The sequence below is a fragment of the Centropristis striata genome, chromosome 23 (genome assembly GCF_030273125.1).
Source record: "Centropristis striata isolate RG_2023a ecotype Rhode Island chromosome 23, C.striata_1.0, whole genome shotgun sequence".
Classification (NCBI taxonomy): Eukaryota; Metazoa; Chordata; class Actinopteri; order Perciformes; family Serranidae; genus Centropristis; species Centropristis striata.
Genome location: NC_081539.1, coordinates 18,236,017 through 18,253,501, shown reverse-complemented (window position 1 = coordinate 18,253,501; position 17,485 = coordinate 18,236,017). Strand labels below are relative to the sequence as shown.

Genomic DNA, 17,485 nt, shown 5'->3' with positions numbered 1-17,485 from the left:
ACGCTGCTGCTTAGAGGACCTGCACTAAATTCACTGATTTAATTTAATTTTTTGTAAAAAAAAAAAAAAAAAAAAAAACATTTTTTTTTTAAAAAGAGTATTGAAATCAAAAATGCAATATGTTGTGATCCAATGTGACCTGTTTCTAAACAAAATAACTTTTTGTTAATAAAGCGTATTTTGTATTTCGGCACAACTAAATGCTACCATTTCATAACATGCTGATGTTAAAAAGGTAAAATGTTTATCATGACCATGACCAGGTGATGCAATCCATTTGAACTGGGAGGTCAGCTTTTCCAAGTTCCAAGTTTGATTCCCGAAAATTGAAAGAACTTCACCAATTCCAACTTCAAAATCCAAGATGGCTGCTATAAGAGCTAGTAGTGAATCAGATAAAATACTCTTTATTAGCACGTCTGTCCTATTTATGTCTCATTAAATTGGTCGCACACACAGTATCGTCCAACTTGCACCTTCATCACATGTTGCGGTGATGTTGGTATGTGAAAAATACCACATAATACGTTATCAACTTTGAATGTCATTCCGATTTCTGACTTTCAAGGTAAATGGAATGCAGCATTAGTTTAGCATGTTAGCATGCTAACATTTGCTAGTTAAAGGTGAAAATGAAGTACTGCTGATGGGAATATCATTTGTTTTGAAAGGCATTTGGACAACTTTTGACCTGCTGGTGGCGTTGGATAAAAAGTCAGGGGATCAGCAGAGTTCCTTTTCTTCCTCAGGACATCATGAATATTTGTAGTCGTTGAGATATTTCCATCTGAATCAAAGTGGCGGACTGACCAACAGACATTGGCATATAAAAAAAAAAAAAAATCAAGCGAAGAAACTCTTGCAATAAGTAGAAAGACCTCCTGCCACCGGCTGAAATTGTTTAATATTATACTTAAACTTTTATGACTGACTATGAGAATACACTATTTAAGATGAACCTTTTGAATAATAGATGTCAGATATAGGAGAGCTGAAATTTAAGGTGCATGAAAGCATTTTAAGCGAGGCAGAGTTACTGTGGTCAGCACTGAGGAACTCCTGTGGCTCAGCAGAAGACGCGGGAGGCCCACACACACACACACACACACACAACAGGAGATATAATAATTTCTTCTGTCACTTCCCGTGGTGTGAGGAGACAGCAAACAGCTGGCAGCACAGCCCACAGTGACGCCAACAGCCTGATGACACAAGAGAAAAGCGAATCGGGACAGAGGGGAAGACGGTGTACGAACGTGGAGGCGGTCCAACAGAGGAGCTAAAATAGGAAAAAGACAGGAAAAGCTAAAGACTAGGGAGGAGGAGGAGGAGGAGGTGGTGAGAGGGAAATGTGAAAAAATGTGTTTGCCCAAAACAATAGCTCATGCTTTGTCACCCAGTATCCATGAGCCAATGGCTAACAAGTGGCTTTAACCCATGTCAACCTCCCACTAATCCATGGATCTGCCTCTTTTCTGTTTCATGTCCTCTGAGTCTCCTTCGTGGAGCAGAGGTTTTTAATTAATGTCTTTTATCCTACAAAACCAAGCTGCTGATGCTCTGGAGACCCTGCGATCGGTCGGGAGAGCCGGGCCGCAAGAAAGGCAGAGGCACCATTCTTCTTGTCTCTTTCGCATAAACACAACCTGAGCTGAGCGAAAATATTCTCCTTTTCGCACTTAAAATTAAAAGCCTTTTCTGCTCATCATATCACAGCAGCTACTGACTGTGTAAACTCATGTCCGCCGCACAATAGCTGGCAATTTCACTGCCAGGGAGAGCCATTAAAGCACTTGGCAGAAAAGACACAAACAGAAAATTAGCAAAGACACTTCATCGTGAAAAATAAAATAATTCTGGAGACAAAACACACAATCTGAGGGCTGGTTGAAGTCAGTGAGACCTGAACTGACTGTACAGCACAAGCATTTCCCTTACATTTGCATTAGGGGTTGGTTTGTGGGGGCTGAGGTACCAGCTGCTCTGCCTCTCACACAGCCTGTATAGAGATGAATTGCTCCCTGGGTGTCGATAAGTCACCATGGCACACCATGGTCACCATGGAAACTACACAAACACAGCATTTCTGAGGAAACAAGTAAAATGAAGTTGATTACACGTTCTTTTTTTTCCTTTCAAGAGCTCCTTGGAGGGTTATTCTTGGTCAGGGGAGTCTGCCAGGACTCCAAAGGGGTATCCCTTTTGTTAGCGAGGACTCTCAATATGCATCACCTGGTTTTTGCTTCTCCGCCAGTTATTTTTCAAGGTGTTTGTATTGTTTGTGCATTTATCGCATGTGCTGTAAAGCCGCTCTGTATCAAGAAGCAGCAGAGCACCTCTGTGCAGCAGGAGGTGGAGACCCCTGAGGAAGTCTGACCAGTGGTACTGAAGCATAAATATGATTGATAAAGAGCCAAATGTAAAAACAGCGCCACGATGAATACCAATGCAGTCTCATATCACTGCAGCCGTGATGGAACGGTGGGCAGGATCACAACTCAGCTTTCGCCCTGCGAGTAAATAAAGACAGAAATGTGGAGGGGACGGGAAACGGAGCAGAGAGATGAAAGAGCGCGGGAGGTCGGCAGTTATAAGAGGAAATGTGCGATAGTGATAAAAAGTGAACGTAGAGGGAGGCTGTGAAAGCAGCTGGGGTGGTAAACAGGGAGAGGAGAGGAGGTGAAGGGTATTGAAAGAGAGATGGCAGTGGAAGAGTGAGGCAGACAACAGTGTGGCACCCGCTTTGTTGTGGCACCCACAGAAAGCTGGCTCAGCAGTATTTGAAGGCTCTCAGATAAAGAGCTGTGTGTGTGTGTGCATATGGGCCCATCCGTGTGTGTGCTGTACTTAATGGAGAGCATAATGTGTGTACTATTGTAAGTATGTGCAGAGGTGTGACTGTGACTTGCTGTGAGTGTGTGTTTGTGTGTGAAGGGGGTTCACTGAAGCACGTAATAGAGACCTGGTGTTCATAGCTTTTTAGAATGATGACTCTTTTCTCCGCCACCGTCCTCTCTCCATCTCCCCCTATTTCTGATGTCTTCTGGGACGAGTAAAAACGTCAAAAAGACAGCGGGAGCAAACCCTCACGAGGCAGCGGTGGAGGTAATGAGCAGGAGGACAGGGAGGAGATGAGGAATGCAGGAGGAGGAAGGAACACATTAGCCTCTTACCCAGAGTGTCACTCAAGCTGGCAGTGCCAGCCAGCGACCGCTTGCTGCTGGTCCACAGCCACTCCCATCCTTCAGTGGAATTTATGTCACGCTTTGATGGTGCTCAAACCTGGGGCTTTATGCCAATTTATAACTCCTGGCCTTTTTGCAGGCTGAACAGGCATGGTGTGTGCAACTCATAGAAAGAGTGTGACAAGAAATGGTAGGCTAAGGAAAATGAATAATGCTCATTTAAAGCAGCTACAAGGAACTTTTAACTGGTTACTAAACACTCTTAATTAAATACTGACGCCTCTATATGACCTACATAAGCAAACAAGACCATCTGCAATAATATTGGCTATTTCTATGTAGTTAATCTTAATGTTTTCCAGGGTGTTATTGAACCGGATTCCAATGAAATCAGACAAAACAAAGCTGTTTCTCCAGAAGCTCCTTTGGCTTAGACACAGGGCCTCAGACCCGAGCTGGACAGACCCCGATCTGGCTTCGCTCCCACCATTCCAGTACAAGTCAGACCCTGCTGCACTAAAATGAGATGTTTTCTAATGGCAGTCTGGTGCTCATGGAAGTCAATAGGCGATGCCAAACTCGATACAAAATAAAAGCTCTTTATAGCTGCTTTAATAATGCTATAATTATACTTTTCTATTAATGATATAATTTATAGAAATAATTACTCCATTGAGTTTTTTAGCATATTTTTACTTATTGGTTTTGTTTTCTGGCCTTTACAGTTTTGATTTATTTGGTTTTGGTCTCTTATAGCATTGCTTTCAATGTAACAAGTTTTATTGTACACTACCTGCTCAGCACTAAAGGGCAGACAGATAAAGTCAGTAACTACTTGGTGAGCATAGTGAAGTATTTAGCAACTAAAGAGACAGATATTTCCTTTGGGAGTTGGTGGAGACCAAAACTGAACTAAAGAGAGTGAATATTGGACTTGCATTCATTGGGTAGACAAAAACAAAACTCTAAATATATGCTGAACATTGCTCCAGTACTTTTCGTTAAGTAAATTTTAGTATGACCTGCCAATATATCAACATAAAGACAGAGTAGGTACATGGAAATGCTGATTAATTTATAACCTCCATCAAGGAGGTTATGCTTTCGGTTCAGTTTGTTTGTTTTTTGTTTATTTGTTCCTCAGCAGGATTAGAGAAATACTGGCTCGATTTTCATGTAACTTGGTGGAAGGGTGTGGACAGGGAAGAGTCCATGAAATTTCTTGGCGGATCAAATCATGGAGCAAATACACAAATTAACAAGTTTCAGGCCAGTAGTTGTTCTGAAATCCTGCTGATAAAGAGACAAAACAAGCAAACTGAACCAAAAACTTAACCCTCTTAGGTGAGGTAATAATTGAAAGATTAACCGATTAAGAAATAATCCTTGGTTGCAGCTCTATTCATAACAGATTTGTTCACTTAGGAAATTTGAGGGTGTATTCTGGGGGATGACAGTAGAATTACTAATGAGGTTTCAGCCATCAGGCTCCTCACACCATCTGGCCACTCATTAGCCTTGGCTTGTATTGGCCATGTTGTTTGTACTAAACCTGTGCTAAAGTGACTTTTTCTTGTTTCCCCTAACTTACACTGAATCCTGTTTGTTATGCCTGTTGTTCTCTCCCTCCTCTTTATTGCTTTAAGTGTGCAAATAATGTAGTGTTTATCAGTCGTGGCTCATGAGTTTCACTTAATGATGTCTTCATTCATGAATCACTACATGCATGGTCAAGTGCAATAAGCCTTAAGACGGGCCAGTGGGCTCTGTTGGGACACCATTCCCGCTAAGCTGCATCCAGACTGTAATTCCTCTGCATGCTAGTTCCCGCTGGTAATCATGAAAATGGAAGAAAGCAGCAGTGGGTGATTTGTGCAAAGCAAAGCAAAAACGGAGAAGGGGATTGATGTGTAGTGCACACATTAATCAATGAGCATTTGTGGAATTATTATAAATGTACAACTGGATGGTTTAAACCGATCAATTTTAAGGGTCAGCGGCACCAATAGCTTTATCTATTTCGTCTTCAACAACTTCCTTTCCCTGTACTTCAAATGCTCCCCTTAAACCCTGTGGGTGAAACTCACAGATACAACGCTTTAGTTAGATCAATAACGGGCTGCAGTGTCCTAACATCTTCTTCATTTTAAACACGACCTTGGGAAACCTCTGCTGTAAAACCAAAATGAAATCTAGTCAGCCTCTTAACTGTGAGAGATAATCTGAGAGCATTCAGGGCATTTACAATTAAAAATTGCTTTTATGTTAATAGCTGCTGATTTAATGTTCCTCTTGTGTATTTTTTTCCATATATATTTTTATTTTTCCACATAAAGTGTATGAACACTATCAGAAATCAAATGCACTCAAAGCACGAGTTGGAAACTCGATATGAGACATAATTTCATACATTTTTAAAGGGATTTAAGTGTTGTACAGTCAACAGATACAACAACGCTATTGTTATGAAAGCTGATATTTGCTGCTTGGTAACATAACTATAAATTCAAACAGCACCAACTAAGCTGTGGAGAGTGGAAAGAGCTCTATCAACTGCTTACACCACTCGTGCAGTTTGTTGTCCATATGAGGAAATTCATGTTTGGAGTGAGTAAATAGCTGTGAATACTAGCGAGTATTCGCTGTATATACAACAAATCAGCCACTTTTCATGAAAAAAACAGAAGGCAAGGTTACAAGTGCTTTAAACAAATGAAACTGCTCGAGCAGAAGGTACGAAACAGACACCATAGTGTATTTTGAAGGCCTTCACTATCTTTTCAGCCATAATATTGTATTATAGCCATTTCTGATCTGAACCCAAACAGAGCAGATTTCAATTTAAGATAAAGAAAGCCAGGGGTGGACAGGGGGTGACTGCGTTAACTTAAAGTGTGTCCTGGAAAATCCAGATGATGAATGCTGCTGCCTTTACCCATGCAAAGGCTATAAGAACTCATGGCACCTATAATCTAGGAGGTTCTCTCTTATCTGATTATGATTGCGGGGTAAAGAGGATTTAGGTGCTAGTGCCTAAATGCTAGGCTGTACTGATTAGAAGCCCAGTGGAAAGCTTATGTAACCAGGAGGCTGCAGGAAGCGGCAAGAAGGTGTGCGCTATAAATGATAAACTCCTCCCCTGTGATGCATCCTGAGAAGGGCTAGGTATCATTTAATAAGTTATAATACAGGTGTCCTTAAGTGGATATCAATAGAGAACTTCATTCCATACCAATAATGTGGATGAAATCATTCACCACCTCTCTATCCATCCAAATGATTTTCGTTGGCCAATCAGACGTTTCATTAAATTGAGGGTCGCTTGTAGTGATTTGCTGAGAGCAAAACCACGCAAAAAAGTCATTTTTTTAGCTAATCGCTGTCATCAACTGCCTAACATCTTGATTTAACCTCAAATCCAAAGTAAAAGACAACTTGTTCAAACAGGTTTGAACTGTAATGTAATCAGTCAATTATTAACCCCCGAAAGATGCCTGAATAATTATTAATGAGCATCTTGAACTCAAACACAAAGTTATAGTACCTTTATTTGAGCAGCACCTAAGATATCATCAATTGTGTTTCTCTATGGACATCTTCCTATACTCATTCTGGGGACATTGCCCAATCCTACTGGGAACAAAAAGGATCAAATCATTTGACTGGAGAACTTTCAATACTACTTGGTCCTGTGTTATTTTGGTTGATATCTTAAAGGTATTAAGTAGCAATACCCTGTCCTAATCCTCATATCTTGCTAAAGGCCAAATAAAATAGCGTAGTTGAATAATATCTAATACCAGTTGGAGTATTTAAGCTGCTCTGCCTCTTGCACAGAAGCATCACTTTGATGTAAAAACACTGAGACAGGGTTAAGGCTCCAAAACACCAAAATCTGATTTTAGCAGTCAATGTCAGCCTCCACTGGCCAGGCCTTTTACAAAATAAGCAAAAAGTAACAAGCTGAGAGCATTTCTTCCATAAAATGCCAATGCCAATCGATTTCACCTTCTGAAGACTGACCACAATCCATGCAGAGATGAAAGGATGATAATGAAACGCAAGGCAGAGGACCTGCTGCTCCAATTTGAACTGGGGGCACATACTGTACAGAGCATTTGACTTAACGCTGACTAAAGGCCTCTCCCTCGCTTCTCCTATCCCCACCTCCCTTCAGTTTTGACTTGCTCACTATCAGAAACTACATCAATACTCACACACACACACACACAAAGCCAAATGCTTGCTTTAGTGCTAAAAGCCTGGAATGAAACAGACGGATGGAGAGTTAGAGGCTGTCTGGAGTGATCCGAAACAACAGGCAGCAGTGTGCTCATTGAATTTGCTCCTGTCTAGGCCTGCGTGATTAATCGAATTTTATTTTCAATTACGATTTTGGCTTCCAACAGTTATGGAAATAAAGATAAAACAATTATTGTGCTGCATTTAATTTCACAGTGATGCTCTTGTTTTGTCTAACTGAAATCTCTTAAGCATAATTTCCCAAAATGTTGAATTAGTTTAGTTTGTATTCTGAATTGTGATACTGTACAGCAACATATATAATCATATTTACTTTGGTGTCATTTATAATTTATTTATTTATTAGTTGTATATATTGAATATATGTTTTGTAGTTTTCAGTAGGTTGTGGAAGGGGAAATTGTTACAAAATTGTTCTATTTTCTATTTTTAATTATATTTTGTATATTATGTTTATTTAAATGTATGTGTATATATATTTTTTTTATTATAATTTATTTAATTTATTCCTTCTTCGTTTTTTTATTTTTTTTTTTATTCATTTTTCAGTTAAATTTAATTTATTTTTCCAAAAATGCACTGTTAAAAACCAACAAAAGAAGTTTTTCTTAAGTTCAATAAATCTATGATGATCCATGGATTAATCGTGACATAATCGGGCCGTATTCCACTTTGTATTCATTTTGTCACTTCTACTGATTCTATAAATTAATTACCAAAACAAATGTGTACTTGTGGTTACGCTGAAGACAGATTAATGCAACAAAACTGACATTCACAAAGATTTTCATTTAAGGTGTCTGTAACAGTACCTTATTATGCTAAAGCTCCCTCACATTGTGTCATCATCATCAACAGTGTCTGCGGTGGACTGACTTTGGCTGGTTCCAAGCGTGGGAGGACCAAACAGCACAAGTCTGCACCCATGCAGGCCCATTGCTCAGCATTCCCACTAGCTAGACTAGATTATTAGATAAAGGGGAGAGTAATGGTGCACATCCACATTAAGAGCAAGCAGAAGGCTGAACATGGCCGACATAGAGAGGAAGGGAGATATAGAAAACCCAACTTGAAATGTCTGGCAAGTAGAAACATTGATCTCTTTAAAATGCTCTGAATCCTCTGCCATTATTTTCCCAGACTGCCCAGACTGCATGGACACTAAAGTGAAGAAAATATAAACTGGCGGATGTTTCTTATCTAGAAGCTTTTGCATGAACACAAATCAGAATAAAAAGATGCTGCTCTTGCAAACTGTGCTGTTCATATATTACAACTGAGCACTGTAGGCATTCATGTAACACCTAATTGTATTAATTTATGATGCCAAGAACACAGCCTGACTCATATGTTAAAGCTGAAGCTCTCACTAAATCACTAATTGTGTGGCAAACGGTTCGTGGGATCCTGATATTTATTACACGGCTTCTGCATATCGTTGTGCTTATCTCAACAAATAAAAGAAATGCATCCAATCAAGTTAACTGTCACATTGACAAAAGACACTTATAGTTTTAAAACATGGCCAGGTTATAAACTACATTAACATACAATAAGTGTAACAAGATCTGTCTTTTGCAAGAGTGATGGTAATACATTTACGCAGAGAAATATAAAAGCATAAGTCAGTAATTCAGGCTCCTTGCAGCTATCCAGCAGTTTGGATATGGCTTCCCTGTATGAGCTTGTGCTAAGTGTATTTGCTGTACAACTACACCCGTGACTCATTGTAAACAAAAGAGGGTCAGGGCAGCACAAATCCTTCTGGCTCAATATCAAGGATGACACGTTCTACTGGATTAATAGAAATTATAGCCCACAGTAAGGAAACAACAGCAACATCCATCTGATTTTTTTCTAAACATGAGTATTTTACCAGTGGCTGTATGCTGTGAAGGAACTCCTGACAGAGCAGAGATGTAGCACTAAAAGGTACTACCCAACTATTATATTATGTGAAAGACATCTATATAATGTAGGGTCCGGCAGTATTGAAATTCTCAAACTGACAATACTGCTGTAAGAAAAGCAACAATATACAATATTGGCGTCCAAAAAAAACAACCACCATATGCCGACTTTTTACCGGTACCGCATCCTGTTGTCTGGCAGATAGTTATCAACAGCCAAAATGTCCTTCAGGAATATTTCGCAGGCATTGATTATTCACTGAGTGGAGGTGATGCAAGAGGAAAGCAGGAGCAAGGTAGGCGAGCCAGGATCAGGCTAGGCTAAGAGCTGCTTTTACCAGCTGTACAGTGTCTTTCTCGCCAACACCCACTCTCGCCAACAAGCAGGATGACAAGAAACTGCGTATCACCAGCCACAACACAGATAGCTGCCTTATAGTGATATCGGACAACTGGCTTCACAAAAACAGCATGATTTAGCTGTGGAGCTAACAGACCCCACATCCAACTCCACATTGCATCAACTTTTGCCTCCTCTCTGCGGACTGTTGGTCTCTGTGCACACCACTGAGCAAGAAATATTCACTGACTCTCCGGAGAAACCAATTTACTGCAAGTGTCTTAAATGCAGAATCTGAGTTGAGCTTGAGCTTGATTTTGGTTTGGTAGTTCGATATACATGCTTGAGGACATTAAATCATGTAATTCTTGCACAAGGTGAGATGCTGAAAACATGCGGTCAGGTTTTACTCATTGCTGTTACACTGTTTTTGTTAATATATTTCCAGTAGAGTTTCCAAAACACATGCAACTAAAGACGCCAGCTCTGCAAGTGTGCACACACTGTACAGTACAGCAAGTGCTTGCCAGATCTTGGCTCACCTGTGACAAGCCAAGCCCCAGATGGAACAGGACACAAACTAACTCTCATCCTCCTCCTCCTTACACAGCAGGGGCACTCAACCAAAAGTCACGCAGTTACACAGAGAAGCCACTGCATTAGCCAGTGTCCTTTTTGTTTTGACCATTTCATTCATTATTCATCGGGAAAGGTTTGCAAAGATCCAGCTCAGCATCCTGAGGCGTAACTTACATGACTGCATCTCTTACATCACTCTCTCCCGCTCTTTCTCTCTCTGCCTCTCAGGGACGCCACTATCACTGTTTGCCTACCTTCCTCTACCTTCACTTGTGGCCTTCTCACTCAACTCTCACCTCTCTGCTACTTTATTCAACCATGATTTATTGGTGCAATACCTGCTTAGTTTAAATCTTTTCCATTCTGCAAGGCTCCCAAAGTGTGCACTGCTGATGACTGTAATCCTAGCTTGATTGACCCTGTTGAAAAGGTCAGTCCTCTCATGCTTAACCTTTATTTAAGGCCAGAGAGGGCCATAGGTGCTATAGAGCAGCACAATGGGCTCTAATATCTAATTAAGGCAGTGTAAGAGAGAGGGAGTGAGAGAAACAGAGGCAGGGAAGGAGAGTGAATATGTGTACGCCAGAAGACTCAGTGATTGCATTTGACAAAGGGCTCAGGTTGCTTTGTATAAAAGCACACGGCTGTGTACCAGCCTAGTAATGGTATTTCCTTGGTCAAGGGCTTTCAAGGGTTCTCACTGCACTGTACGTGCCCCATAAAAGGCTTCCCTGACCTCGGGGAGCTGCCATCTGACAGTCGAGCAGCCCTGGCAGTCTATTTCCAAATGTTCTTTCAGCTGTGGATAAACCTTAGTGCGATCGCAAGGCTGAGCCATTAGAGTCACGTTCAAGTTCTCCTTGTAGAGCACTCAGCGGAATGTCAATTTGTATTAGTTCGGGATTTCCCTTTAAGGTTTCACAGGCTTCCCCCACACGATAGTGAACAGGTCAGCAAAACCGAGATGAGTCTGGAGAATGAGGAGGTAAATCACATTAAATATCACACAGCACATCAAATTACCTCACTGCTGTCACCTGAGTTTGCCTTGAATTAGATATCGGCAGCCTCTTTATAATTGATTCTCGTGATATACAGCTGGAGGCTGAATACAATTATTAAGCTGAGGCGGGATCCTTGTCAATCACAAATCACTAGTTGATATAGTGTACACAAGCCATGCAGGAATAACACAGGAAGGAAGAGGAACCATGTATAGCAGCTCTATTAAAGGATCACAGCCTCATGCATTCAGTACCATATTTTTGCCATTTTTAAAGCAGAATTCTGCAATATAAATTTAGCACAAGGCTCCAGGGGTTAGAAATTAAGTCTAGCAGGGTTTCCAAACTACACGCCACATACAGCACATCAGGAGCTGCTTTTCCACCATATAGGGGATGATGTTGCTTTGGTCATACACACACACGGGATCCTGTGTTTATGATCCTCTGACATGGAATATAATCCTGGCCAGCCCTGCACTGCACTGCCACGATGATGAGATCAGGATACTGGAGACCAAAGGTAAATTACCAGTGATTGGATTTCATCAAGGTTGACCTACCTAATTGAGGACCGAGTCAGAGCGGGGGGTTGGGATGAGGAGGAGGTGGAGGAGGAGTTGAAAGAGATGTCATCTTGTTACCAGGGACAGCCTGGACATTGCTACAGAGTCATTAGATTTATGTGAGATTTATCGTGTGCAAATGAGAATGACCGATGCAGCAGTTTCTTAAACATGAGGTACGTGGGAAGGGAGAAGCATCGATGACTACTGCATCAAATCGCATAAATTGGCTTAAAGTAAATATAGTAAACAGCTCCAGAATAGACATGTATCTATCGATACACCTGCGACAAACGTTTGACATCATCCTGTCATTTCACATCCAATCAGTCTGTAGGCATGAGAACAGAGATTTGTGACAAGTCATTGACAGAACTGGTCTACACTGACATACTTTATCCCTGCAAAGAAAGCAACACCAGAAGCTGACGCACCCACCAATTATTTTGTCAAAGCAAATGGAGTCTAAATCTAGCTCCTGCAGTGATTCCACTACTAATTTATCACTGCCAGAACTATAAATTTGACTGTACCATAATGTTTGCCTGCATATCACACACCTACTTCCACTCCTCATCTTCTGCTTCTGATCTTTCATCACTTCCACACAATTATTACCCAAAGAATGCAGCTTTCTCTATATTTAAGCCATCCCTAACAACTGTTGCTACTTAGGAAGATTGAAAGCAGACAGATGGCGCATGAAAACACCTGATGAGAGTACAGTGCACGCCTGTTTAAGATTCAAATTGATGAACTTATGATTATTTTTACAGGTGGGAGTAGGCCTTTAATAAGTGTGCTTGTAATGTGTTATGATCCAGGCAGAGTGTTCGGCTTTGAATGCGATGAGGGAATGTGAGATGGGGGCAGTGTGATCACACTTCCAGTTTCGGTTCCCTACCTTGGCAGCCACCGAGGAGCTGGGCTTCTCCAGGAGATCCCACAGCTTCTTCCTCTTGTCTGGGCAGCAGGTGTTATCAAACTCTCCCTCTCCCTCCCGCTCCCTCATTGTCTCTGCCTCCCTCCGCAGCTCCTCATTCATCTGCTCCTTTTTCTGGTGGTAACGAGCCTGGCAGCAGGACTCCAGGTAGATTTCGTCAATCCCCCAGTAGTCTAACTCCTGGCCGAACGAAAGGGCGCACATCTCCTCCATCATGTGTAATTTGCCTGTGCGGTAAAAGTTCAGGATGGAGGTGAAGGCCCCAGGGTGCCGGTCGAAGAAGTACTCATTTTCATTCAGGCTGTAGTCGTCGCAGACTTCCATCAGGGACTCGTGGGTGTTGCAGTCTCGAAGCTTGCCAAGCCGGGTCCTGGGTAGTCTGTCCAGGGTCCGCCACAGAACCTCATGGTTCAGACCCCCGACGTTAAGGCGGACTCTACGGGAGCGGGCTTTGGTGCGGATGATGTCGATGGGCTCGGGGGGCAGGGAGGGAGCAGTTCGGATGTTGGTGGGCTTGAGCCCTGCTGGTTCAAGCTTCTTAGCCATGGTGATGGAAAAGGAGACTTACTGGGGAAGATGTTACGATGACACAAAAAAAGGGGGGAAAAAGTCTAAAAGTTGATTTATGTTGGATCCTCTTTAGGCAAGTCCCTCCATGGCTGAGAAAACAGAAGAGACAGATTGTGAGATGACTAATTCACTGATGACACATGAGTTAATCAAGTTCAGTATTAAAAATTGGATGTTAAACAAAATTTAACAACTTATTTAATGCTGTGTTAAGCACATTTAGAGGCCAAAACCTGCACTTTTCAAGCAGCACGAAAACATAGTCACTTGTTACTTTAAATTGTCAGTCAAAAATAGTAACAGCTGCGCAGTGTTATTGATCCCTTTCATCACATTTCTAAGAAGGTGTTAGACAGAATCAATGATTTTGTTTTAACAGTCAATATGGCTGCTTTGCTTTGCACTCCACTCCACTCCAGCGATGTTGTGTCTGTAATGAGGCAATGAACTCCTGCTACTTTCTACGCAGCCTCATCGGTCAAAAATGGGGCTCTGTGGTGGGTCAGGAAGCAAATGAACTGAGTGAAACCTTGAAATTCATTCATGTGGTCTGACAATTTGAATGGAGGAGGTGTGTGTGTGTGACAGCACATTTCTGGAGTTTTATTTAACTTGTCATGTTCAAATATCCTTTCTCTTGACACGTTTACATCTAATCACATTTTCTGACAAATATAACCCCTTGTTCATGAAAAGAGCCACTGTGCAGAATTTTTAAATTTAACAGAATGATTTAAATGCTATTTAAACTTGGATAAGACCTCAGAAAAATAAAAAAAAAGTTGTGACTATTAGAGACTTTAGGTTACCACAGGTTACCCGTTTTAATTAGGAACAGGGCTTATCGTCCCTCTACAGCACTAAGATAAGCGGATGTTCTTGAATGCAACAGTTTTTAGTCACATTTGACACTGCCTAATTATATGGACCAAACACCGGCCACAAAACCGACAATTTTACTATTGAAATGGTATATAACGAGTAGAGGTGTGAATGGGGGGACGTAAAGCGTTTCACGTTGATAATCTATATGTCTTGACTTGTTCTGCAGTCCTATAAATTCAAAAGCGTTGCAGACCTGTTACGCTACAATGTAATCTATGTTCAGTGAGGTTTTTATCAACACCATATACGTAAATTAGCCTAAACAATCACTCGCAACGCACGGATTCTGCTCGACTCAAAGTATATAAAAACATTTTTTAATGTCACAGAAAAGCAGTCTTCCTCTCACCTTGCCGAAATAAACCACCTTTTGCATGCAAACTCCTCTTGTTCCTAAGGGAGAAGAGGATGAAAAGGGAGCCGGGATCCCCCTTTAGTCAAGCGGCCACGACTGAAGAGAGCACTCCGCGGACGCCGCGCTGAAAACGCGCGTGCCACATTTTGTTTAAAAAAAATAAATTAAAAAAAATAAAAAGAAACGAGTCGAGAAGAGAAATAAAAAGCGGAATATCTTCCTCTAGAAATGATCACCGGGACAGAAGCAGCATTGTTTCGCCATCGGCACACAGTGGAAAGAGTCCTGCCTTCATCCAAAAGCCCGTGGCGTGCGGTGAAGACTGGCTCACTGATTCACTGTACTGCAGACACGTCGTGCGCGTAAAAGGCAACGGGAAGGAACGGGATAACTGCGGAGTGTCCCGCTCTGTACTACATAAGGAGGAGCGGAGGGGTGCACGCGGGCTGCACCATATCCTAGAGGTGAAAACCTATATGCAACTGGGTGGAAGATTATATCCCATAACACGACTAAATAACAGCAGCTCGTTACATTTCAAGATGTGTGTGACTTGGAGCTGTAGTAGTGTGAGCAGTTGATTATGAGATATCATAACATCAGGCTGGAGTATAAACACAGGCTCTTATACAACACACACATGGCATTACCTTTATCTCATATCTTAGAAATGAAATCCCTTCAAGGCTGCTTTTTAAAGTCTTGAAATTATATTAGGTGCACACTTTGCCACAGGCGACTTTTAGTGAAATGACCATGAAATGTTATGTTGCCTGTGACAGTAAATGCACAGTAATACCTGGGCTTTTACTTTGCAGTTTTGTGAAGAATTGACTCTGGAAGATTATGGAAAATGATATTTAATTTAGCTTACTTTAACAGCAAATTGCTTCCTGAAGCCAACACTTACTCACACACACTAGTAGTAGTGATGGGAGAATATGAAAGAACAAATCTTTTGAACGGCTCTTTTTAGTGTGGACATCGAAGGTGCAGAGTGCTTATGAATCCCTGAGTTTTCCCATTCATGCTGCCCACACACTTGCTGTAATCTTAGGGGGGTGCACAACCAATGGATGAGTGGGAATTGTTGTCTCAAACGACGACGTATGAGTGACTCGAGTGGAGACAGCCTGTCAGCTACTCACTGAAAGATGAACTGGGACATCTGCTACTTGCCTAGGAAGAACATCAAATCACATTTCTATAACATCTTGTTGGGCCTATATAGTCTACCTACATATAATTGGGATACTGAATCAAAGCATTTTCAATTAATCTTTTATATTTATTAATGTAAACTTATAAACTAAGTTTTCGTGGGCCGTCGAACATGCATATACTATAATGCACAGAAATGCCATATTTTGCAAACAGTATAGAGTATATACTCGAAAGGTTCTATACATTTACGTGTATAGGGTGAATCAGGAATGACATCTTAAACCAGGGAGTTAGCATTCTAGCTCATTGGGGTCTATCCTCTCAAACTCAATGAGAATTTTTCATGGGTTGGTGTTTAGATATCTGAAATAAGGTCTGTAGTTAACACAAGCTAAAGATAGGTTTTGTGTTTTGTTGCACGAAATAAAATACATTAGTAAATACCCAACTTGTGAATTTTTACGTGTCTTTAAAAAGATGGTTGCTAACAAGTGGCTAAATGAGACTAAAGTGGTTGTCGGGAATATTAAACGTCATCACACCGGACATGGGTGGCAACTCTATCACTAGTCCACCCACAGCCACTAGTCGTGTTTTTTAGTGCTCTTGCAAACTCTTGTAGATTGTGGATAGGGTTAATAAAAATATCTTTGGCTACGGTTTCGCTAGCTTGTCAAAACCGATTGTTAGCTTGTTGGAGCCTGTCTGAAGCTAACAGTATTAACGTTGAAGTCGTGAAACCACAGCGTGGTTCGCGATAGCATAATGTTAGCTTTTTACTTCTGTCGGCTGCATTAACCCTTCAAATGTCATAAAAGTGGTGTTCATTTGTGAAGATTATCATGCTGAACAAAACGCGCAAGCGTTAGAAACATGTTTGCCACAGAGCTTATTTTATGCAAAGATCCAAAATCCAATGCAAAAATCTCATAGGCAAATGTCGCATCGCCATGGAGTTGGCCATCGTTGGCCAAAAAAAACCCATCATTTTGTCTATCAACTAGAAGGAACAGAATCTCTCTTCCCCTCACTAACTAGCAATGTTGTCATCCATTACAAGTAAAACAGCTAAAACCTCAAAGGTGACAACTACAACCATTTGAGATGCTCCATTTGACCCACAGCAGGTAACTGGATCCACGTCAGTGACCTGACCCCCTTTCCTTTCTGACCACTTGAGAGAGCAGTAAGTCAGTAATAACGTCACACATATGCACCTCTAAGTAATCAAATCCCATCTTATCTATTAGCTATCAATATATAATGATCTCCCCTCTCCCTGGTCTTAAATGAATAAATACAGATATTAAATAATGTATCCCTTATTATACCTCAGAACATTACGTGCACTGAGTGTTCTCTCTCCTCTCTATATGCTCCACACTCGCAGTTCATATGAACAGAGTTCAATACAGCAATGATATTTCCTCATATAGAGCTTATATGTCAGTTGAATTTCCCTTAGCCAAGCACTTCTTTCCAGAAATTTGATTATACACTGCATACGTGTAATTGATTTCTTTGCCATGTTGCTTCCTCCCAGTGACAAGTGATCAATAGTGCCGCATTGACTACCCGGAGCCTTTGTGTGCACGTATACTATGTCTTAACTGTGTGGGCGCAGTTTTATGAAGGTCAAAGGCTCCGGCAGTGTCCAGATGTCGACATTTGAATCAGCAGATATGAAGATACACAGATTCTGTCTGATCCATTTATGGCAA

General features: G+C 41.2%; 1 protein-coding gene across 1 annotated transcript in view; it reads right to left on the bottom strand.

Moving 5' to 3' along the window:
• The window catches only part of kcnb2b (potassium voltage-gated channel subfamily B member 2b), a 94,005-nt gene extending 79,109 nt beyond the window's left edge, over nt 1-14,896 (bottom strand). The window contains exons 1-2 of the mRNA XM_059327011.1: nt 14,595-14,896; nt 12,752-13,449 (exon numbers count right to left, since the gene is read on the bottom strand). Of these exons, the coding sequence (XP_059182994.1) occupies nt 12,752-13,336 (585 nt within the window). The 5' untranslated portion in view covers nt 13,337-13,449; nt 14,595-14,896. The remainder of the gene's footprint in view (nt 1-12,751; nt 13,450-14,594) is intronic.
• Between the last annotated feature and the right edge of the window lie 2,589 nt (nt 14,897-17,485).